This window comes from Ranitomeya variabilis, chromosome 2, assembly GCF_051348905.1.
Source record: "Ranitomeya variabilis isolate aRanVar5 chromosome 2, aRanVar5.hap1, whole genome shotgun sequence".
Classification (NCBI taxonomy): Eukaryota; Metazoa; Chordata; class Amphibia; order Anura; family Dendrobatidae; genus Ranitomeya; species Ranitomeya variabilis.
Window position 1 is genome coordinate 244,492,136 of NC_135233.1, and position 25,890 is coordinate 244,518,025.

General features: G+C 46.1%; 1 protein-coding gene across 8 annotated transcripts in view; it reads left to right on the forward strand.

Moving 5' to 3' along the window:
* KCNT1 (potassium sodium-activated channel subfamily T member 1) overlaps positions 1-25,890 on the forward strand; it is a 360,049-nt gene that overhangs the window by 306,311 nt on the left and 27,848 nt on the right. For all 8 annotated transcript variants that reach the window (XM_077284353.1, XM_077284354.1, XM_077284356.1 and 5 more), the window contains 12 exons: positions 1,720-1,884; positions 2,193-2,329; positions 2,596-2,659; positions 3,131-3,239; positions 3,521-3,629; positions 5,750-5,899; positions 6,260-6,489; positions 9,343-9,559; positions 11,498-11,603; positions 13,743-13,915; positions 14,237-14,308; positions 22,643-22,777. In XM_077284353.1, the coding sequence (XP_077140468.1) occupies positions 1,720-1,884; positions 2,193-2,329; positions 2,596-2,659; positions 3,131-3,239; positions 3,521-3,629; positions 5,750-5,899; positions 6,260-6,489; positions 9,343-9,559; positions 11,498-11,603; positions 13,743-13,915; positions 14,237-14,308; positions 22,643-22,777 (1,667 nt within the window). The remainder of the gene's footprint in view (positions 1-1,719; positions 1,885-2,192; positions 2,330-2,595; positions 2,660-3,130; positions 3,240-3,520; positions 3,630-5,749; positions 5,900-6,259; positions 6,490-9,342; positions 9,560-11,497; positions 11,604-13,742; positions 13,916-14,236; positions 14,309-22,642; positions 22,778-25,890) is intronic.

Sequence of the window (25,890 nt, forward strand, 5' to 3'; positions counted from 1 at the left end):
TACTCACTACAGCTCTCATAGAAGTGAATGGAGGTCACACATGCTGCCCAGAGTATTCTTTCAGGTCATTGACTCCACTCCCTCTTTTCTATATCTTCTGTCTGTAACCATAAAAACACATTGATTTGCATGAGAGCTGCTGCCGTATAACAAGTGAAGCTATGTTTTTATCTGATTAGAAAAATGTGACTGTTTTTTTTCTAGAAACAGCACCACCTTTGCTCTTAGGCCATTGGTGGTACTGAAGCTCAGCAGTGATTAGGGAGGAGCTGCAGTACCGCATAAAACCTACAGACGTCTGTGGTGTTGTTTCTGGCAGAAAGAGGCCATGTTTGTCTAATCTTATGCAACTCCTTAACTCTGTAGGGAGTTTTCAGGGTGAGAAATTATCATGTTCTTGAGAGGAGAGGCCTCCTGGGAGAAGATGCTCGAGAAGATAATTAGATAACAAGTAAAAGAGGTCGAGACATAATGTAAGAATAACAGGTCAGAACGTTTCACTGCTTGTCTGTCCTAAGAAAGGAAAAGGGACTTGGGAATTAGTGAGAGTAATCTGAAGATCTAGAGCAAGAGAGCTGGAGAAGGGAGAAGCCATACCGCTGCTCACAATGTGCGGCTAAGGATGGTGCTCACAGTCTAATGTCTGCTCACCACACTGGGGCCATTACCCTGAGAGGAGCCGGACCCGACCCTGATGGGACCCAATGGCCTCTCTCATAGGACATCTCTAGACCATTGTGTTTGGGGTGACCCAGGTTTAGGTTTTGCAGCAAGTCATCTGTCCAAGATTTGTTTTTGGAGTGTAGGGATCTGTGCACCATCTACAACAGGCGATATCACAGCTCACCTCCTCCTACTGTACAATGACTGATAACACCTCTATATGCAGTAGATAACACAGGATCCACCATTCACAATAGGTGATGTCAGAGCTCACCTCCTCCTCCTGTACAATGACTGATAACATCTATATACAGTAGATAACACAGGATCCCTCATTCACAATAGATGATATCACAGCTCACCTCCTCCTCCTGTATAATGACTGATAACACCTCTATATACAGTAGATAACACAGGATCCCTCATTCACAATAGATGATATCACAGCTCACCTCCTCCTCCTGTATAATGACTGATAACACCTCTATATACAGTAGATAACACAGGATCCACCATTCACAATAGGTGATATCACAGCTCACCTCCTCCTCCTGTACAATGACTGATAACACCTCTATATACAGTAGATAACACAGGATCCACCATTCACAATAGGTGAAGTCTCAGCTCACCTCCTCCTCCTGTACAATGACTGATAACACCTCTACATACATTACATAACACAAGATCTACCATTCACAATAAGTGATATCACATCAGCCATTGTACAGGAGGAGGAGGTGAGCTGTGACATCACCTATTGTGAATGGTGGATCCTGTGTTATCTACTGTATATAGAGGTGTTATCAGCCATTGTACAGGAGGAGGAGGTGAGCTAACACCTCTATATACAGTAGATAACACAGGATCCACCATTCACAATAGGTGATGTCACAGCTCACCTCCTCCTCCTATTACAATGACGTTTGCCCAGATTAGAGCATGCACAGTTTATACTTCTGCGCCGCTAATGTCCATGCGAGGAACAAAAAGTAGGAGTCTTCTATGAATCCTAGTGAGTAGTTTGCGTATATTATATATTGTTTGTTTGGGCAGTTTGAGGAGCTGGTGTACTTGTGGATGGAGCGTCAGAAATCTGGAGGAAACTACAGCCGACACAGAGCCCAGACAGAGAAGCACGTGGTCTTATGTGTCAGCTCCCTCAAGATCGACCTCCTCATGGACTTCCTCAATGAGTTCTATGCACATCCGCGGCTCCAGGTACTGAAGTTCTCCTGCTGGACCCTTGGGGCCTTTTAGGGTCCATCTGCCACTTTCGAAATTTAATTAGCTGGAGATCACAAAATGTGTTCCATTTCCATCATCTGTGGGCTTCCTCCGATTTTTTTTTTTTTTTTGTGGAGGTTATGCTCACTAACCGCTTCTCTGGGGTTGGCCACAATTCAATTTTTCTAGAATCACACTTTTTCTTCTAGATCAATTCCCAAGAATTTTACAAATGAACAATTTTCCAGATTTGTGCTTGGAACCTAATCGCTCTTCTTTATTCCATCGCTTTTTTTTTCCAGGATTACTACGTGGTTATTCTTTGCCCAACAGAAATGGATATTCAGGTCCGCCGGGTCCTGCAGATACCACTGTGGTCCCAGAGGGTCATCTACCTCCAAGGGTCGGCCCTCAAAGACCAAGACCTCATGAGAGCAAAGTGAGTCCAGACTTGAGATAGGATGGTTGAATGCTATTTGGTTCCCTTTAGGACAGGAGGGATCACTTCTAGGATCAGTTGGAAGACCAGCTTCTCCACCGTCCACTGAGGAAGTTCAATTCTAAATATTCTCCACCCCACCATCACCACCACCACCATCCTCTCAAAATCACCAATAATTGTCAAAAGTTCTGTAGGTTCCATCAGAATTGGAGAATTGGTAGCGTGTAAATGATCAATCGTCCATTTGTGCCTCCTTCTTCCAGGATGGACGATGCCGAAGCTTGTTTTATCCTCAGTAGCCGGAACGAGGTGGACAGGACCGCAGCGGTAAGAACCAACCTTCACTTCATCCATGGTGTCAAACTCCTCCATCTTTCTACTTAAAGAGGTTGTCTGAGCTGGACAGCTCTCTCCACACTCCCTTTTAGTGGTTCAGAGCGATTTTCAGAAGGAATTTTCCATTTGGGACCTCCTATTTTTAAAAAAATGTTCATAAATTTAACATTTTTCGCTACTCCTGGGTCTCCTCTAGCATAGTGACAGTGACTTCTAGTTTTGCATCTTGTCCTTTAAAGAGTAGAGCCCTGAACTACAAATCCCATAATCCTTAGAAAGCGCTGAAACAGTGGTCTGTGGCCAAAACCAGTACACCAAATTGCACTAATCTCTGGTTGCCCAGCCCACTTGCCACATTGTGCAACGGCACAGGAAGAAATCTGATGCATGCGCTGATACTTAAGCTTCTGGTCAATGTACAGAATGTTTTCTATATCCCCCTTTTGCCCCTTATGTCTTTAGGACCACCAAACCATCCTGAGAGCCTGGGCTGTGAAAGATTTTGCCCCCAACTGTCCACTGTATGTGCAGATTTTGAAGCCTGAAAATAAATTCCATGTGAAATTTGCAGGTAAGTTTGGCTTATTTTTCCCTTATTTCATTTTTCTCTTCTCATTGCGGTCTTATAGACAGATTTTTTTTTGTACTCTGTAGGCATTGAAACACATAGCTCTGCATAGGAGCTGTATGCAGAAAATGGTAGAAGACTTTTTTTTAGCTAGATTTGTTTCATTCTTTTAATTTTATGCGCTTTATTTTATAAGACTTCCTATGAGGAGAGAATCCGACTTTAAGGTGTGTGTTTTAACAATTTATAGTGTTTTTTTTCTTATTTTTTTCTTTTAATTTCAGATCATGTGGTTTGTGAAGAAGAGTTCAAGTATGCCATGTTGGCATTAAACTGTGTGTGCCCTGCCACCTCCACTCTCATCACACTTCTCGTTCATACCTCAAGGGGGCAGTAAGTTTATATCAGTGTGTATAGTGTCCAGATCCATCTCTAGCGAGCGATCGCTAAGGAAATTTAATTTTTCATATATGTGACATATTTTAAAAAGGTCTGAATGTATGCGACCCCCAAATCTCCTCCCAACAAGCCCACAATGATTATACTTCACTGCAAGTTAATTCTAAATCAGTGGAGATTGCGAAGCAGAGGACCTACCCCTCAAATGTCCCGATAGGATGTATGGCCGGGGGTGGTACTGATGAGATGATGATATGATTTTTTGTCTTGTAATGATATACCGTACGCTTATTATGTCTTACTCCAAATGCCATATAAATGATTAATATTTCATTCATTGGCTTTAAATATTACATATCTAGAAATGTATCCACAGATGCCCCCTCTGTAGAGCTCACTGCAGCTGACCTAGAAAGCAGAGTTCCCCGATACACAGTGGAGGAAATTGCATCATGACTCCATACATTTTTCATCACACCATGCAAGGGGGTATGTGATGGGATTGCATGGAAGGTCAGACCTTTCTCACTCATCCTTTCTTGGAAGGTTTGAGGCCTTGAACAGCCATAGACTCCCTGGAGGGGAAAGAGTTAAAGGGGTTATCTTACTGCAGGCATTTATGGTCTATGACAGGAGGGGGCCAACACTAAACTGCTTCCCTTGCCTCCTTCATTGTAGCTACATGCTGCTGTATAAATCTGTATTTAGTGAGCGCTTCCTAGTGGCAGCTGTATAAATCTGTATGTAGTGACTTCCCTCTAGTGGCTGCTGTATAAATCTCTATGTAGTGAGCTCCCTCTAGTGGTTGCTGTATAAATCTGTATGTAATGAGTGTCCCCTAGTACTGGCTATATAAATCTGTATGTAGTGAACTCCCTCTAGTGGTGGCTGTATAAATCTTTATGTAGTGAGCTCCCTCTAGTGGTGGCTGTATAAATCTTTATGTAGTGAGCTCCCTCTAGTGGTGGCTGTATAAATCTCTATGTAGTGAGCTCCCTCTAGTGGTGGCTGTATAAATCTTTATGTAGTGAGCTCCCTCTAGTGGTGGCTGTATAAATCTCTATGTAGTGAGCTCCCTCTAGTGGTGGCTATATAAATCTCTATGTAGTGAGCTCCTCCTAATGGACACTGTACAAATCTACATGCAGTGAGCTGTCCCTAGTGGTGGCTGTATAATCTGTATGCATTGCGCTCCCCCTAGTGGCGGCTGTTTACATCTGTATGTAGTGAGCTCCTTCTAGTGGCAGCTGTATAAATCTGTATATAGTGAGCTCCCCCTAGTGGTGGCTGTAATAATCTATAAGTCATGCGCTCTCCGTAGTGGTGGCTGTATAAATCTGCAAGTAGTGAGTGTCCCCTAGTGATGGCTGTATAACTCTATATGCAGTGAGCTCCCTCTAGTGGTGGCTGCATAATTTTGTGTGCAGTGGACTCCCCCTAGTGGTGACTGTATAAATCTGTACGGTGGCTTAGTGGTTAGCTATGCAGTCTTGCAGCATTGCTAACCAAGGACAACAGCTGCCAGGAGTTTGTATATTCTCCCCGTGTTTGCGTGCATTTCCTCTGGGTTCTCTGGTTTCTTCCCACACTCCAAACACATACTGATAAGGAATCTAGATTGTGAACCTCATCGGGGACAGGGCCAATAATGTCTGTAAAGCGCCATGGAATTAATGGCGCTATATAAGTGAACTCTCCCTAGTGGTGGATGTATACATCTGTATATAGTGAGTTCCCACTAGTGGTGGCTGTATAGCTCTGTATGCCGTCAGCTTCCCCTATTGGTACAGTAGCTGTATGAATCTGTATGTACTGAGCTCCCTCTAGTGGTGACTGTACAAATCTATATACAGTGAGCTCCCTCTAGTGGTAGCTGTATAATCTGTATGTAGTGAGCTCCCCCTAGTGGTGGCTGTATAATCTGTATGCATTGCGCTCCCCCTAATCATAATTATATCAGTTACCAACATTTGGCTGAGCACCCTTTGGGCCCCTACAGAGATTTCCAGTTTCTTTATACATCGTTGAATCTAGCAGACGCCCAATTGTGCTCTACTACTGTAATAAAATGAGTATATGATGAAGTTTTTCCTCCCGGCCATCTGCACATTTAGGGAAGGCCAGCAGTCCCCGGAACAATGGCAGAGAATGTATGGCCGATGCTCGGGCAACGAAGTCTATCATATCCGCATGGGAGACAGCAAGTTCTTCATGGAGTACGCAGGAAAGAGTTTCACATATGCAGCTTTCCATGCCCATAAGAAGTAAGGACGTTTTAAGGTCGTTTATCCTTCATTATAATGATAAGATTGTTACAGACTCACCCATGTTATGGCATCACCAAAGAGAAGCAGAATCTGGAATAGAAGGGTCCTCTGAGATTAGAAAAAGGGTTTGATGGTTTCTTTTGCCCTTCTTGGCTATTGGTATTGTCTGATAGTGCTGCTCTCCTACAATTCCTTGAGTGCAATACCCAAAACAGTCCATGTACAAGGGTGGCGCTATTTCTAAAAATGCAGAGACAGATGGTGGAGAGCTCCTTTAATGCCAGTAAGCACTACAGTGATAGGTATTTCACTTCCTTGCATTGATTCTTATTCCAATATTTTCCATTTGTGTAATAGGTATGGGGTGTGCTTGATAGGTGTAAGACGAGAGGATAATAAAAGTATATCACTCAACCCCGGACCGCGGCACATCATGGCCAGCTCAGACACCTGCTTCTACATTAATATCACCAAGGAGGAGAATTCTGCATTTATCTTCAAACAAGAAGAGAAACAGAAACGGAAAGGGAGAGGGATATGTGGAGAACCGTCCCGGCTGCCAGTGCATAGTATCATCGCCAGCATGGGTGAGTGCCTGCAGAGCAGAATTACTGATCCTGAGTCACATCCTGTATTATACTCCAGAGCTGCACTCACTATTCTGCTGGTGCAGTCACTGTGTACATACATTACATTACTGATCCTGAGTTACATCCTGTATTATACTCCAGAGCTGCACTCACTATTCTGCTGGTGCAGTCACTGTGTACATACATTACTTTACTGATCCTGTACTGATCCTGAGTTACATCCTGTATTATACTCCAGAGCTGCACTCACTATCCTGCTGGTGCAGTCACTGTGTATATACATTACTTATCCTGTACTGATCTTGAGTTACATCCTGTATTATACTCCAGAGCTGCACTCACTATTCTGCTGGTGCAGTCACTGTGTACATACATTACATTACTGATCCTGAGTTACATCCTGTATTATACTCCAGAGCTGCACTCACTATTCTGCTGGTGCAGTCACTGTGTACATACAGACAATACTGATCCTGTACTGGTCCTGAGTTACATCCTGTATTATACTCCAGAGCTGCACTCACTATTCTGCTGGTGCAGTCACTGTGTACATACATTACATTACTGATCCTGTACTGATCCTGCGTTACATCCTGTATTATACCCAAAAGCTGCACTCTCTATTCTGCTGGTGCAGTCACTGTGTACATACATTACTTATCCTGTACTGATCTTGAGTTACATCCTGTATTATACTCCAGAGCTGCACTCGCTATTCTGCTGGTGCAGTCACTGTGTATGTACAGACAATACTGATCCTGTACTGGTCCTGAGTTACATCCTGTATTATACTCCAGAGCTGCACTCACTATTCTGCTGGTGCAGTCACTGTGTACATACATTACATTACTGATCCTGTACTGGTCCTGAGTTACATCCTGTATTATACTCCAGAGCTGCACTCATTATTCTGCTGGTGCAGTCACTGTGTACATACATTACATTACTGATCCTGTACTGATCCTGAGTTACATCTTGTATTATACCCCAGAGCTGCACTCGCTATTCTGCTGGTGCAGTCACTGTGTACATACATTACATTACTGATCCTGAGTTACATCCTATATTATACTCCAGAGCTGCCCTCACTATTCTGCTGGTGCAGTCACTGTGTACATACATTACATTACTGATCCCGAGTTACATCCTGTATTATACCCCAGAGCTGCACTCACTATTCTGCTGGTGCAGTCACCGTGTATATACATTACATTACATTACTGATCCCGAGTTACATCCTGTATTATACCCCAGAGCTGCACTCACTATTCTGCAGTTCCGTGTATAATTGGCCTCCATTTGATGTGTGAAGCCCTTTTCTTCCTGTGATGAATCGTCGTTCGCTTACCGAATGGCGTTTCCTATAGAGACAGACGTCGTTGACAATGGAGGACGCGCGGTGATTGCTCTGAGTGGAGATCCTGCTCCTCTGGAGTCTGTGGGCGGAGAACACACAAGATATTGTGAGACAAGAGCGTATCCTGCTCAATAACAATAGAGTATGAGGGGCACTGGGAGATGGTGGTGGTCTCAGGCTGGAGGTCCCATGTCATAAGTGACAACTGGTGTACCCTCCAACTGCTGAAATGCTGTGTCAGTCAGTGTTTCCATAACAGTGACTTCCTAGGTACCCCAATATACAGTGCCACTATTAGGCTCTATTCACGTCACATTACGGTAACACACTTCACACATTTGCATCTGAAGACCCCCGACACAAGCATCAATCGGAGCCAAACACCTGTTTGACAGGACGGAGGCCCAAGGAGCTTCATTCTCTACCAGGGAGTCTCAGGGACAATTTGATGAGAGCTGCGGTGCCCCCATATTCGGTGCTCGCCACATACAGCTCACTGCCAACTTCTCAAGCCAAGCGGGTTCAGTGCACCGAGTAATAGCACTGCCAGGTATGCAGACCGTCAGGACCTGGCCGGCCTTAGCAGGGCAGCCTGGCTGTGGCGGATGTGACGGAGCGGCCTGGCTGTGGCAGATGTAGCAGGGCTCACTGGATGGACGTGGCGGGGCGGCCTGGCTGTGGCGGACGTGACGGAGTGGCCTGGCTGTGGCAGATGTAGCAGGGCTCACTGGATGGACGTGGCGGGGCGGCCTGGTTGTGGTGGACGTGGCGGGGCAGCCTGGCTGTGGCAGATGTGGCAGGGCTCACTGGATGGACGTGGCGGGGCGGCCTGGTTGTGGTGGACGTGGCGGGGCAGCCTGGCTGTGGCGGATGTGATGGAGCGGCCTGGCTGTGGCAGATGTAGCAGGGCTCACTGGATGGACGTGGCAGGGCGGCCTGGCTGTGGTGGACGTGGCTGGGCAGCCTGGCTGTGGCGGAGCGCCGGAAACTTGGTTATAATTGCACATAAATTCCCTGTATAAACCAAGCAGAGGTGAAAGCTGCCCTCTGATTGGCTGCTCCGGCACCCCGCTGTACTTACTGACATGATGGGGATGCTGAGACACAGGTATGATGATCGCAGGGTGAGAACAGCTCACGCTCTTCACAGCGGTACTTCACCGTGGCTTTAGTTTTCCTCCGAGTATTCCTCATAAATGAGATTCTCCGTTTCCTCGGCTCCGAGTCGCTGCTTCTTTTATTTAAAAAGTAATTTACAATGATAAGTGATTGAGTCATCTCCCCGGACACAGACGCCTTACAGGGGGTGTAAAGGAGGGCGAGTGTAGGGCACAGACCCGCAATCACAGACCTAGACGTCCTTCATTTTGGGTACACGCTTAATACTGCGGTGTATGCCTGCCATTCAGGACCCTGGAAAAGCTGTAGCCCCAATACGCCATCTTTACACTTAGCTCTCTGCTCTATTCACTCCCGCCATCTTTCTTTTAAAGGTACCGTAGCCATGGATCTACAGAACACAGAATGTCGGCCGATTAACAGCAGCAAATTGACGCTTCCTTCCGAAAATGGTTCCGGCACCCGGAGACCCAGTATTGCGCCAGTTCTGGAAATTGCAGACAGTAGTACTGTGTTACCGTGTGACCTGCTCAGTGACCAGTCCGAGGATGAGATGACCCAGTCTGATGATGAAGGCCTCCCCGTCCTGGAGTATGTATGAGACCTGTATAATGGGAGATGTCTCCCGGCAGAGCAGGGAAGCCCCTGGAGAATACTGACTGTTTTAGTCTATACCGAAAACACCCCCCATACGACCCGCCATATACCGAAAACACCCCCCATGCGTCCCGCCATATACCAGAAACACCTCACATGTGACCTGCCATATACCGAAAACACCACCCATGCAACCCGCCATATACCGAAAACACCCCCATATGACCCGCCATATACCGAAAACACCCCCATATGACCCGCCATATACCGAAAACACCCCCATGTGACCCGCCATATACCATAAACACCCTCATGTGACCCGCCATATACCATAAACACCCCCATGTGACCCGCCATATACCATAAACACCCCCATGTGACCCGCCATATACCATAAACAACCCCATGTGACCCGCCATATACCATAAACAACCCCATGTGACCCACCATATACCAGAAACACCTCACATGTGACCCGCCATATACCATAAACACCCCCATGTGACCCGCCATATACCATAAACACCCCCCATGTGACCCGCCATATACCATAAACGCCCCCATGTGACCCGCCATATACCATAAACAACCCCATGTGACCCGCCATATACCATAAACACCCCCATGTGACCCGCCATATACCATAAACACCCCCATGTGACCCGCCATATACCATAAACACCCTCATGTGACCCGCCATATACCATAAACGCCCCCATGTGACCCGCCATATACCATAAACGCCCCCATGTGACCCGCCATATACCATAAACACCCCCCATGTGACCCGCCATATACCATAAACACCCCCCATGTGACCCGCCATATACCATAAACGCCCCCATGTGACCCGCCATATACCATAAACGCCCCCATGTGACCCGCCATATACCATAAACACCCCCATGTAACCCGCCATATACCATAAACGCCCCCATGTGACCCGCCATATACCATAAACACCCCCATGTGACCCGCCATATACCATAAACACCCCCATGTGACCCGCCATATACCATAAACACCCCCATGTAACCCGCCATATACCATAAACACCCCCATGTGACCCGCCATATACCATAAACACCCCCATGTGACCCGCCATATACCATAAACACCCCCCATGTGACCCGCCATATACCATAAACACCCCCCATGTGACCCGCCATATACCATAAACACCCCCATGTGACCCGCCATATACCATAAACACCCCCATGTGACCCGCCATATACCATAAACACCCCCATGTGACCCGCCATATACTGGGAACGCCCCCATGTGACCCGCCATATACTGGGAACGCCTGCCATTTTGGAGATGCTTTGACCCAGTCATCACAGTCCCATAGATCCTTACAATTTTCAATTTTTCCTGCTTTCAATGCATCAACATTTCCTGAACTGACTTTTCAATTCCTGCCCAATATATCCTCACCCCAACTGGCGCCATTGACCGCGCCTAATCCATCTTATACGCTTCACCTATGGCCGATCGTTGTATACTATGTGATGGGGGCCATGTTGGGGGTCTTGTCGAACATTTCGGATGCAGCACAGGCCTATACATGTTTTGTATATTACAATATAATCATTTTCTGAATGACTGGAGAAACCTTATTTCCTACAGGAACAAGGAGAAGAGAAACTTTTCCTCTGGGAGAACCATCCCAGCAGCCGCGCTCCCCTCCCCCGGCTTTCTTCTCTTGCATGTATATTTCATATACCGTCACATTTGCATAGGAAGAAGCGCTGATGAATAATTATTGTCTAGCGGTGGGAACATGCGATTACAATGCTATAACATAGGGGCCAGCAGTGTGTAATTCTCCAGACACAATAGTGCCCCCATGTGGACAACTGCGATACTAACAGTAGTAATGTTATAATACTGTATTCCAGAACCTCTCATTAATGTGCTTCGCTTTTGTAGATACGTCAAAGGCTACCCCCCGAATTCTCCCTATATAGGAAGCTCCCCAACCCTGTGCCATCTTCTACCCTCCAAAGCTGCCTTCTGCTGCCTCCGCCTGGACAAGGTGACCCAGATTTTTCCCATATAGTGTTTGCATGCTGAGACCTGTAGGTTTGCAATAGCCAGAGAAGAACCATATTTTCTCTTGGTGCATGCTGGGAGCTGTAGTTCTGCAGCAGCTGCGACACCACCGATTACACTTCATTACACCATTGGGTGAAGGAATAAAACACAGATTATTTTATTCTTTTTCTAAACCAGATTTAGGGCTAGCAGTTTTTCCCCAGTTATAGTGAAAACGCACAGCTAAGGGCTCGACATATGGAAGGGCGTTCTTCAGAAGTGAACAATACCTTTTTAAATGCAGAATTTTAGGTAAAGCCCCTTTTTAAATGGTCCATATACTTATAGACAATATAATTTAATTTGCTAGATTGTCCATGTATCACATAATCTGCAAGTCACTTTGTTTTAAAATTGTTAACTTTCCTTAAAAAAAAAAATTACTTCAGCGTGCTGGCCTCTAGGTGTCTCTCTTGTCCTCCTTCCTGTCCAGTGCCTGTTGTCAAATGCAGTCCATCTGCGGCAGCACCAAGATGGATTAGAAGAGCTGGGGGGTGGGGTATTTGTGTCTCTACAGGAAGTGGGGGCAGGTATTTGTGTCTCTACAGGAAGTGGGGGCGGGTATTTGTGTCTCTACAGGAAGTGGGGGTGGGTATTTGTGTCTCTACAGGAAGTGGGGGTGGGTATTTGTGTCTCTACAGGAAGTGGGGGCGGGTATTTGTGTCTCTACAGGAAGTGGGGGTGGGTATTTGTGTCTCTACAGGAAGTGGGGGCGGGTATTTGTGTCTCTACAGGAAGTGGGGGTGGGTATTTGTGTCTCTACAGGAAGTGGGGGCGGGTATTTGTGTCTCTAAAGGAAGTGGGGGCGGGTCTTGGCCTGTCCACAGGAAGTGGAGGTGGGTCTTTTCCTCTACATGAAAAGGGGCGGGTCTTTTGTCTCTCTACAGGAAGTGGGGCAGTCTTTATTCTACAGGAAGAGGGGGTGGGTCTTTGTCTCTACAGTAAGTGGGGCTGTCTTTGTTCTTCTACAGGAAGACAGGGCAGGTCTTTGTCTCTATACAGGAAGTGGGGCGGGACTTTGTCCTCCTACATGAGAAGGGGGCAAGTTTTTGTCTCTACGGGAAGCAGAGGCGGTCTTTATTGTACAAGAAGAGGGGGCGGGTCTGTCTCTTTACAGAAAGTGGGGCGGGTCTTTAACTCTATACAGGAATTGCGGGCGGGGCTTTGACTATGCAGGAAGTATAGGCGGGGCTTTGTCTATACAGGAAGTGTAGGCGGGGCTTTGTCTATACAGGAAGTGGGGCGGGGCTTTGTCTCTATACAGAAAGTGTAGGCGGGGCTTTGTCTATACAGGAAGTGGGGCGGGGCTTTGTCTCTATACAGAAAGTGCATGCGGGGCTTTGCCACTATACAGGAAATGTGGACGGGTCTTTGTATCTCTACTGAAAGTGGGTCTTTGTCTCTGCAGGAAATGAGAGGGGGCGTTGTGTTTCTGTAGGACACAGGGGCATCATTGTCTCTATACAGGAGGGGTGTAGGGACGTGTCATTGTATCTCTCTGTTCCACCTTTCCTGTCTGTCAAATTGCATACAGACCTCACAGAGTAGTGGGCTTTCAGTTAAGAGAAGGCAAACCATTAGGCCATGGCAGAAGAAGTGCTTGGTGGGATAAAGGGAAGAATAACTTCCGGCACCTATTGTGCTGTCAGGATGATAAAGGGAACTAACCAAATAGAATAGATGTCACATTTGAGGCAGTTCCTGGACATATAAGACTGGTATGTGCACTGCATGCAGTTCCAGCTGCCTGTAGGGAATGAGGGCATCGAGACCATGATTACAGGTTTTGTGAGAAGTAACAGGTACGCTTTATGTCTCCACCGTGTGATTGATGATGGCATTGCTCTATTTGATCGGCTTCTTGTCAATGCGCGGTGTCTCCTGCCGTGGAGTCAGCACTTTGAGAACTTTTCTCCATGTTTGTGAGAACTTGTCTGTCCTGAGGATTATAGCATCCCTTGCACTTGTCATATTATTACCTGACGAGTGAGGAATATTCTGCACGATGAGGGGTTTGTTTGTTCCCCGGGGGATTTACTGACAGTTTTCTCCAGTGGATGTCATTTCTGTCTCCACACAGGGCTGCAAACACAACAGTTTTGAAGATGCGAAGGCCTACGGCTTTAAGAACAAGCTCATCATTGTATCTGCCGAGACTGCGGGGAACGGGCTTTACAATTTCATCGTCCCTCTGAGAGCGTACTACAGATCTCGAAAGGAGCTCAACCCCATTGTTCTGCTGCTGGATAACCCGTACGTGATTTCTATACGGCGATACGAATGTTGTAGACTGTTCATCACCGACGTATAGGAATGTCTCATGATATTCAGAATAAGGAAATCTTATATATGTTCCTAAATCGATAATTAGGTCTCAGGATGCGGAAATAGAGATGGACTTTTATCCTAATTAAGATCATTTTGCAAGTTTTCTTGTAGCACCACACCTGACCATGCGGGGTGCTGTTGCGAGGAATCACACCTACAGTCATCAAAGATAGCACACATCATCGATAACATGATCCTATGCATGTAAACCAATGACCATCGTCTCTCTTCTTTGTCGTTGGACAGGCCGGATAATCACTTCCTAGAGGCAATTTGCTGCTTTCCAATGGTCTACTTCATGGTCGGCTTTATAGATAAGTAGGTTTGTTTTATAAAATTGCTAAATTTTTGATTTTAAAAACCCTTGACAAGCCCACCAGGTTATGGCTTAAGGAGGAGTCCATACTATTGAGGAGCTCTAATTACACGGGACATGCCATGACAGGGCCGCAATCCTGCTCTGACCACCGAGATCAGAAAAGCCACTGATCTGTTGTATATGCTGCCTTAAACAGATGACAATCTACAATGGTAAAGCAAAAGAGTGATCTCCCTTTAATACAGCCAGAAAATACTAGTTACAGTAATATAAATTTCATTAGAGAATTAAAAAAAAAATCCTGTAAAACTAAAGTTTGTAAAAAAAATTTTTTTTAAATAATTGCTTTTGTATTTACTTACAGACTTTTTGTTTTATATATATATACTAGCTGTACTACCCGGCTTCGCCCGGGTTAATGACTGCTGTTAGCAAAATAGAATGTGTTAACAAAAATTTATTCTGCACACAAAAACCACAAAACAAATAGATAGAAATGTAATTATTAAAAGGCAAAAACTAAGCTAATAGAAGCATTTCTTAACATATATTAGCTTTGTTATACTGAGAATGTCTTTGTTGCCTATATTAACCAATCAGAGCTCAGATTAATTAACTGTAGCAAAATAGAAGCTGAGCTGTGATTGGTTGCTATTGGCAGCCTGATAAATCCCCAGCCAACAGGAAGCCCACCCCCTGGCAGTATATATTAGCTCACACATACACATAATAGACAGGTCATGTGACTGACAGCTGCCGTATTTCCTATATGGTACATTTGTTGCTCTTGTAGTTTGCTTATTAATCAGATTTTTATTTTTGAAGGACAATACCAGACTTGTGTGTGTTTTAGGGCGAGTTTCATGTGTCAAGTTGTGTGTGTTGAGTTGCGTGTGGCGACATGCATGTAGCGACTTTTGTGAGATGAGTTTTGTGTGGCGACATGCGTGTAGCAACTTTTTGTGTGTCGAGTTGCATGTGACAGGTTAGTGTAGCAAGTTGTGTGCAGCAAGATTTGTGCATGGCGAGTTTTGCGCGTGGCGAGTTCTATGTGTGGTGCGTTTTGAGTATGTGCAAGTTTTGTGTGAGGCAACTTTTGCATGTGGTGCAACTTTTGTACATGTGGCAATTTTTCTGTGTGTGCAAGTTTTGCATGAGGTGAGTTTTCCATGAGGTGAGTTTTGCACGTGTGGCGAGTTTTGCGTGAGCCTAGTTTTGCATATGGCGAGTTTTGCATGTAGCGAGTTTTGCGCATGGCGAGTTTTGAGTGGTGACTTTTGTGTTTCGACTTTTATGTGGCGAGGTTGGTGTGTGTGTGGTGAAATGTGTGCTGAGGGTGGTATATGTGTTCAAGCACGTGGTAGTGTGTGGCGCATTTTGTGTGTGTGTTCATATCCCCATGTGTGGTGAGTATCCCATGTCGGGGCCCCACCTTAACAACTGTACGGTATATACTCTTTGGCGCCATCGCTCTCATTCTTTAAGTCCCCATTGTTCACATCTGGCAGCTGTCAATTTTCCTCCAACACTTTTCCCTTCACTTTTTCCCCATTATGTAGATAGGGGCAAAATTGTTTGGTGAATTGGAACGCGCGGGGTTAAAATTTCACCTCACAACATAGCCTATGACGCTCTCGGGATCCAGACATGTGACTGTGCAAAATTTTGTGGCTGTAGCTGCGACGGTGCAGATGCCAATCCCGGACATACATACACACATACATACATACACACATTTAGCTTTATATATTAGATATACCTGTATGTAATCTCCTGTATATAGTATATACCTGTGTGTCATCTCACCTATATATAGTATATATCTGTGTGTCATCTCCTCCTGTATATAGTATATACCTGTATGTCATCTCCTCCTATACATAGCATATACCTGTATGTCATCTCCTCCTGTATATACTATATACCTGTAGGTAATTTGCTCCTGTATATAGTATATACCTGTGTGTCATCTCCTCCTGTATATAGTATATACCTGTATGTCATCTCCTCCTGTATGTAGTATGTACCTGTATGTCATCTCCTCCTCTATATATTATATACCTGTGTGTCATCTCTCCTGTATATAGTATATATCTGTGTGTCATCTCCTCCTGTATATAGTATATACCTGTGTGTCATCTCCCCTGTAAATAGTATATACCTGTGTGTCATCTCCTCCTGTATATAGTATATACCTGTATGTCATCTCCTCCTGTATATACTTTATACCTGTGTGTCATCTCTCCTGTATATAGTATATGCCTGTGTGTCATCTCCCCTGTATATAGTATATACCTGTGTATCATCTCTCCTGTATATAGTATATATCTGTGTGTCATCTCCTCCTGTATATAGTATATACCTGTGTGTCATCTCCTCCTGTATATAGCATATACCTGTATGTCATCTCCCCCTGTATATAGTATATATCTGTATGTCATCTCCTCCTGTATTAGACCTCGTTCACACGTTATTTGGTCAGTATTTTTACCTCAGTATTTGTAAGCTAAATTGGCAGCCTGATAAATCCCCAGCCTACAGGAAGCCCACCCCCTGGCAGTATATATTAGCTCACACATACACATAATAGACTGGTCATGTGACTGACAGCTGCCGGATTCCTATATGGTACATTTGTTGCTCTTGTAGTTTGTCTGCTTATTAATCAGATTTTTATTTTTGAAGGATAATACCAGACTTGTGTGTGTTTTAGGGCGAGTTTCGTGTGTCAAGTTGTGTGTGTTGAGTTGCGTGTGGCGACATGCATGTAGCGACTTTTGTGAGATGAGTTTTGTGTAGCGACATGCGTGTAGCAACTTTTTGTGTGTCGAGTTGCATGTGACAGGTTAGTGTAGCAAGTTGTGTGCAGCAAGTTTTGCGCATGGCGAGTTTTGCGCGTGGCGAGTTTTATGTGTGGTGCCTTTTGAGTATGTGCAAGTTTTGTGTGAGGCAACTTTTGCATGTGTTGCAACTTTTGTGCATGTGGCAATTTTTCCGCGTGTGCAAGTTTTGCGTGTGGCGAGTTTTGCACGTGTGGCGAGTTTTGCATGTGGAGAGTTTTGCGCGTGGCGAGTTTTGAGCGGCGACTTTTGTGTTTCGACTTTTACGTGGCGAGGTTGGTGTATGTGTGGTGAAATGTGCGCTGACGGTGGTATATGTGTTCGAGCACGTGGTAGTGTGTGGCGCATTTTGTGTGTGTGTTCATATCCCCGTGGTGGTGTGGTGATTATCCCATGTTGGGGCCCCACCTTAGCAACTGTACAGTATATACTCTTTGGCGCCATCGCTGTCATTCTTTAAGTCCCCCTTGTTCACATCTGGCAGCTGTTAATTTGCCTCCAACACTTTTCCTTTCACTTTTTCCCCATTATGTAGATAGGGGCAAAATTGTTTGGTGAATTGGAAAGTGCGGGGTTAAAATTTCACCTCACAACATAGCTTTGACGCTCTCGGGGTCCAGACGTGTGACTGTGCAAAATTTTGTGCCTGTAGCTGCGACGCCTCCAACACTTTTCCTTTCACTTTTTCCCCATTATGTAGATAGGGGCAAAATTGTTTGGTGAATTGGAAAGCGAGGGGTTAAAATTTCACCTCACAACATAGCCTATGACGCTCTCGGGGTCCAGACGTGTGACTGTGCAAAATTTTGTGGCTGTAGCTGCGACGGTTAAGATGCCAATCCCGGACATACACACATACACACATTCAGCTTTATATATATATATATTTTTTTTTTTAGGTACGGTAAAAAAAATTATAGCGACATTATACACTGCTCAAAAAAATAAAGGGAACACTAAAATCCCAGATCCTAGGTATCACTGAATTACATAGTGGAATGTGTTGAGAAAAATAAAACCTAAAAATTATCAACGTTAATCACAACTAATATCCCACGGAATGATGCTCAAAATCAAAGTGGAAAATCAAGATACAGGCTGATCCAACTTCAGTGGAAATGCCTCAAGACAGGGAAATGATGCTCAGTAGTGTGTGTGGCATCCACGTGCCTTTATGACCTCCCTACTAGTGATGAGCGAATATACTCGTTGCGCGGGTGATCTCCGAGTATTTGTTAGTGTTCGGAGATTAAGTTTTCATCGCCGCAGCTGAATGATTTACATCTGTTAGCCAGCTTGATTACATGTGGGGATTCCCTAGCAACCAGGCATCCCCCACATGTACTCAGCCTGGCTAATGGCTGTAAATCATTCAGCTGAGGCGATGAAAACTTAATCTCCGAACACTAACAAATACTCAGAGATCACCCGAGCGTGCTCGGGAAAACCCGAGCAACGAGTATATTCACCCATCACTACTCCCTACAACGCCTGGGCATGCTCCTGATGAGGCATCGGATGGTTTCCTGAGGGACCTCCTCCCAGACCAGGATTAAAGCATCCACCAACTTCTGGACAGTCTGTGGTGCAACGTGACGTTGGTGGATGGTGCAAGACATTATGCCCCAGATGTGTTCAATCGGATTCACGTCTGGGGAACGGGCGGGCCAGTCCATAGCTTCAATGCCTTCATCTTGTAGGAACAGATGACACACTCCAGCCACATGAGGTCTGGCATTGTCCTGCATTAGAAGGAACCCAGGGCCAACCGCACCTCATATGGTCTCACAAAGGGTCTGAGGATCTCATCTCGGTATCTAATGGCAGTCAGGCTACCTCTGACGAGCACATGGAGGGCTGTGCAGCTTTCCAAGGAAATGCCACCCCACACCATTACTGACCCAGTGCCAAACCGGTCATGCTGAAGGATGTTGCAGACAGCAGATTGCTCTCCATGGCGTCTCCAGACTCTGTGACGTCTGTCACATGTGCTCAGTGTGAACCTGCTTTCATCTGTGAAGAGCACAGGGCGCCAATCCTGGTGTTCTGTGGCAAATGCCAAGCATCCTGCACGGTGTTGGGCTGTGAGCACAACCCCCATCTGTTGACGTCGGGCACTCAGTCCATCCCCATGGAGTCCATTTGTGCAGACACATGCACTTTTGTGGCCTGCTGGAGGTCATTTTTGCAGGGCTCTGGCAGTGCTCCTCCTGTTCCTCCTTGCACAAAGGCTGAGGTAGCGGTCCTGCTGCTGGGTTGTTGCCCTTCTACGACCCCTTCCACGTCTACTGGTGTACTGGCCTGACTCCTGGTAGCGCCTCCAGCCTCTGGACACTACGCTGACAGACACAGCAAACCACCGTGCCACAGCTCGCATTGATGTGCCATCCTGGATGAGCTGCACTACCTGAGCCACTTGTGTGGGTTGTAGAGTCCGTCTCATGCTACCACAATTGTGAAAGCATAACCATCATTCAAAAGTGACCAAAGCATCAGCGAGAAAGCATTGGTACCGAGATGTGGTCTGTGTTTCCCACCTGCAGAACCACTCCTTTATTGAGGGTGTCTTGGAATAGACAACAGATGGAAATTATTGGCAATTATCATTTGCACAACAGCATGTGAAACAATTGATTGTCAAACAATGTTGCTTCCTAAGTGGACAGTTGGATTTCACAGGAGTTTGATTTACTTGGACTTTTATTCAGTTGTTTAAGTGTTCCCCTTATTTTTTTGAGCAGTATATATATATATATATATATATATATATATATATATATATATATATATATATATATACCATATATACAAATTAGAATATCATCAAAAAGTTAATTTATTTCAGTTCTTCAATACAAAAATTGAAACCCATATTATATAGAGTCATTACTAACAGAGTGATCTATTTCAACTGTATATTTCTGTTAATGTTTATGATTATGGCTTACAGCCAATGAAAACCCAAAAGTCCTTATCTCAGTAAATTAGAATAATTAACAAAAAACACCTGCAAAGGCTTCCTAAGCACTTAAAAAGATCCCTTAGGCCTCTTACACACGTCAGTGTCTCCGGTACGTGTAGTGACAGTTTTCTCACGTACCGGAGACACTGACACACGTAGACCCATTTAAATGAATGGGTCTATGCACATGTGCGTGTTTTCACACGGACCGTATGTCCGTGCTGAAAATACGTCGACATGTCCGTTTTCTACCGGCAGCACGGACCACAATACGGACAGCACACAGGCACACGGAGAACAGTGTGCACTCTCCTCCGTGTGCACGTACCGCCCGCAGGAGAGACAGCGCTACACTAAGCGCTGTCCCCCCGCTGTGGTGCTGAAGGCGGAATTCATCTCTTCTCCCCCGCCGGAGAGAAGAGATGAAAGATCTTTTTTTTTTTTTTTTTTGTGAACAATAAAGTTTTCATGTGCCCCCCCGCCTCCCCCCTCAGTGCGCCGCCTGGTCCCTTGCCGCAGAAATACTCACCCGGCTCCCGCGATGTCTCCTCTGTCCTCTCCGCGCTGGCAGCTTCTCCTGTGTGAGCGGTCACGTGGGACCGCTCATTACAGTCAGGGAATATTCACTGACTGTAATGAGCGCTCCCACGTGACCGCTCACACAGGAGAAGCTGCCGGCGCTGAGAGGACAGAGGGGACATCGCAGGAGCTGGCCGGGTGAGTATTTCTGCGGCAAGGGGCCAGACGGCGCACTGAGGGGGGGGGACGCGGACGCACATGCAAACTTTATTTCCCCCCCCCCCCCCAAAAAAAAAAAAAAAAGATCTTTCATCCCTTCTCTCCAACGAACGCTGGGGGAGAAGAGATGAATTCTGCCTTCAGCACCACATGCGGGGGGGACAGCGCTTAGTGTAGCGCTGTCTCTCCTGCACGGTCCGTGTGGTCCTCAGGCGGCACACGGGCGGCACACGGATGCCGCATGTATGTGCCACTTGAGCACACGGACATACGGACATGGATATCTCCGGTACCGGTTTTTTCCGGTACCAGAAATATCAGGACGTGTGAAAGAGCCCTTATTCTGTTTTAATAGGCTCCACAATCATGGGGAAGACTGCTGACTGACAGATGTCCAGAAGGCAGTCATTGACACACTCCACAAGGAGGGTAAACCACAAAAGGTCATTGCTAAAGAAGCTGGCTGCTCACAGAGTGCTGTATCCAAGCATATTAATGGAAAGTAGAGTGGAAGGAAAAAGTTTGGTAGAAAAAGGTGCACAAGCAACCGGGATAACTGCAGCCTTGAAAGGATTGTTAAGAAAAGGCCATTCAAAAATGTGGGGGAGATTCACAAGGAGTGGACTGCTGCTGGAGTCATTGCTTCAAGAGCCACCACACACAGACGTATCCAGGACATGGGCTACAAGTGTCGCATTCCTTGTGTCAAGCCACTCATGACCAATAGACAACGCCAGAAGCGGCTTACCTGGGCCAAGGAGAAAAAGAACTGGACTGTTGTCAGTGGTCCAAGGTGTTGTTTTCAGATGAAAGTAAATTTTGCATTTCATTTGGAAATCAAGGTCCCAGAGTCTGGAGGAAGAGTGGAGAGGTCACAATCCAAGCTGCTGGAGGTCTAGTGTGAGGTTTCCACAATCAGTGATGGTTTGGGAAGCCATGTCATCTGCTGGTGTAGGTCCACTGTGTTTTATCAAGACCAAAGTCAGTGCAGCCCTCTACCTGGAAATTTTAGAGCACTTCATGCTTCCCTCTGCCAACAAGTTTTTTTGGAGATGGAAATTTCATTCTCCAGCAGGACTTGGCACCTGTACACACTGCCAAAAGTACCAATACCTGGTTTACAAACAACAGTATCACTGTGATTGATTGGCAGCAAACTCACCTGACCTTGTCCCCATAGAGAATCTATGGAGTATTGTCAAGAGGAAGATGAGAGACACCAGAACCAACAATGCAGACGAGCTGAAGGCTGCTATCAAAGCAACCTGGGCTTCCATAACCCCTCAGCAGTGCCACAGGCTGATCGCCTCCATGCCACGCCGCATTGATGCAGTAATTGATGCAACAGAAGCTCGACCAAGTATTGAGTGCATTTACTGAACATACATTTCAGTAGGTCAACATTTCAGATTTTAAAATAATTTTTTCAAGCTGGTGTTATAAAGTGTTCTAATTTACTGAGATAATGACCTTTGGGCTTTCACTGGCTGTAAGCCATAATCATCAACATTAACAGAAATAAACACTTGAAATAGATCACACTGTTTGTAATGACTCTATATAATATATGAGTTTCACTTTTTATATTGAAGAACTGAAATAAATTAACTTTTTGATGATATTCTAAATTTGTGAGAAGCACCTGTACATATATTCTGTCCCTTTGGGTCACATATGTGCATGACTTTGCAACCTCTTCCGCTAAATAAGACATTTTGTATATACTGACAACTGCCCATGATCAAGCATCTGGTGCCGAAGGTACTGAAGGCTTTGCCATCTTTCCCCTTCAGCTTGGATAATTTGCTGCAGTGTGGTATCATCTATGCCGACAACCTGGTGGTGGTGGACAAGGAAAGCACGATGAGCGCAGAGGAGGACTACATGGCGGATGCTAAGACCATTGTTAACGTGCAGACTATGTTCAGGTATGTTGGGCATTATAAATCCAGCAGTCCCAGCTCAGGTGGTGTCTCCGCACACAGGCACAGCGAGACCCTTCATGTAATTAAAGTCCTCAATCATTTACAGAAAGGAAACCACAGTTTGCAGTCATGATTGAAAGTGCAGAACGAGACAATGAAGGGTGAGTGGGAGGCAGCGCAGCGAGGGAGAGCGAGCCGTGTACTGTACGCGGGAGCGCGGGAATAGCAACAGGTTACTGCATCAATACCACCAAGTCTCCATCTAAACGAATAAAAGGAATGTAATCTCCCGGCTATCCCATATCTATCTTATTTATTTGCACTAATTATTCTTTTTTTTTTAATCTGTTATCTTCTGATAGATTTTATTATTTTATTTTATTTTTTTATTTTTGCATATGGCAATGGGGGCATTTATCTTGCCCAGCGGGGGCTGCTGTTAACAGCATTTAGGGATTTGCTTTAGAGCACACATGTCAAACTTTGGCCCTTGGACCAAATCTGGCTGGCAGGGTGACTGTTTGGCGCAGATGCCGACACAGTTAAAAGCAATGATAAAAGAGGGAGCCATCAGCTGACTCTCCCTTCACCATCATTCTCCCTCTGCATTTGAGGTCTCAGCGCAACGGGCGCAATGATGTCACTATTTCGTACCCGCTGTGCCGAGCAGTGAAGAACTTAAGAGCGCTCGCTGCCAAAACCGGACCAACGGGGACAGGGAAGAGGTGAGTACTTATTTATTTTTTTATGTGGGGCCTATTATACTGTTTGGAGGACTATGTGAGGCCCATTATACTGTGTGGAGGGCTATGTGTGGCCCATTATACTGTGTGGAGGACTGTGTGGGGCCCCTTATCCTGTGTGGAGTGTTATGTGGGGCATTTTATACTGTGAGGAGCGCTATTTGGAGCCCATTATACTGTGTGGCGGGCTATATGTGGCACCCATTATACTGTTTGGAGGGCTATATGTGGCCCATTATACTGTGTGGAGGGCTATGTAGTGCCCATTATACTGTGTGGAGGGCTATGTGTGGCCCATTATACTGTGTGGAGGACTGTAGGAGGCCCATTATAATGTGTGGAGGGCGATGTGGAACCCATTATACTGTGTGGAGGGCTATGTGGGTCCATTATACTGTGTGGAGGACTGTGTGAGGCCCATTATCCTGTGTGGAGGGCTATGTGGTGCCCATTATACTGTGTGGAGGGCTCTGTGGTGCCCAGTATACTTATACTGTGTGGAAGGCTATGTGGAACCCATTATACTGTGTGGAGGGCTATGTGAGTCATTATACTGTGTGGAGGACTGTGTGTGACCCATTATCTTGTGTGGAGTGCTATGTGGGGCCCATTATACTGTGTGAAAGACTATGTGGTGCCCATTATACTGTGTAGAGCACTAAGTGGGGCCATTATACTGTGTGGAGGACTATGTGGGACCCATTATACCCATTATACTTTGTGGAGCACTGTGGGGCCCATTATACTGTGTGGAAGACTGTGGGGCCCATTATACTGTGTGGAACGCTACGTGGGGCTCATTATACTGTGTGGAGCACTGTGGGGCCCATTATACTGTGTGGAAGACTATGTGAGGCAGTGGCGTATCTAGGGGGGGCAGCCGGGGCATGTGCCCCGGGCGCAGCCGGCAGGGGGGCGCAGTCGGGCCGCCTAAAGGGGCGGTCCGCAGTGTCTCCCCGGTGGCTGCATTCTGCCGCCCCCGCACTGGGAGTCGGCTGTTCTCTGTACCGACTGTCAAGCTGACAGCCGGCACAGAGAAGCTGCGGCGCGCCGACTCCCAGTGTTCAATTGTACTCGTATCTGTGATGCGAGTACAATTGAAGCTCTGACTGCCGGGTCAGAGCGATGCCAGCAGCGTGATCAGGTCATGTGATCACGCTGCTGACGTCACTCACCTGCGCGGAAGAGCAGGAGATGCAGATCGAGCAGGAGATGCAGAATCGAGCAGGAGACACAGCGGTGGTAAGTGCTCCAGTGGAGCTGAAGACACCGAAGGTGCAGGGGGGATTTACTGTGAGTGGGGATGGGGGGCATATATTGTGGGGGGGATTTACTGTGAGTGGGGATGGGGGGCATATATTGTGGGGGGGAATTTACTGTGAGTGGGAATGGGGGGATATATTGTGGGGGGATTTACTGTGAGTGGGGATGGGGGGCATATATTGTGGGGGGGATTTAATGTGAGTGGGAATGGGGGGCATATATTGTGGGGGGGATTTAATGTGAGTGGGAATGGGGGGCATATATTGTGAGTGGGGATGGGGGGATATATTGTGGGGGGATTTAATGTGAGTGGGGATGGGGGATATATTGTGGGGGGATTTAATGTGAGTGGGGGTGGGGGGGATTTAATGTTAGTGGGGGGGATTTAATGTTAGTGTGGATGGTGGGATATATTATTGGATGGGGGATATTTAATATGAGTGGAGATGGGGGGATTTATTGTGGGGAAGGGATTTAATGTGAGTGGAGATGGGGGTATTTATTGTGTGTGGGGAGAATTGGAGTGGAGATGGGGGATTGAATGTGTGGGGGAGATCTAAGGACACAAAATGAAGAGCAAAGGGGGAGATGGGGGGGCATATATGAGGAAACAGTATGGGGGATGGGTGCAGACAGTTTGGGGTCAAATGGGGGAATGTATGCGGACACAGTATGAGTAGCGATGTGAAAAACGTATGTGAACAGAGTACGGGGAGTGAGGGTGTTGGGATGTGTGCATGCGTAGCATGGAGGACAGTATACAAAGGAGGGGGAGTGTGATGAGAGAGTACAGTATAAATACTGGGCCCTATAGGGGGGACACAGTGTGAGAGGACAGTATGAAGAGGGGGCCGGTATGGAAAGGAAAGGTCCGTGTAAAGAGTGTGTACCATAAGAGGGACAGTGTGGGGGTCATATTTTATGCAGACAATATAGTGAGGGGCATTTTTTTATTCAGGAGCATTACAATGACACTTCTATCTTTAAGGGCGTCATGTGGAGATTTTCTGCAAAAGAGCGGAGAAGATGGAAATCTGCAGAGACGGCTGTGGATGAGAAAACTCATCATGGGGTCTGGAGAAGATGAAGAAATGAAGGAGAATTACTCCA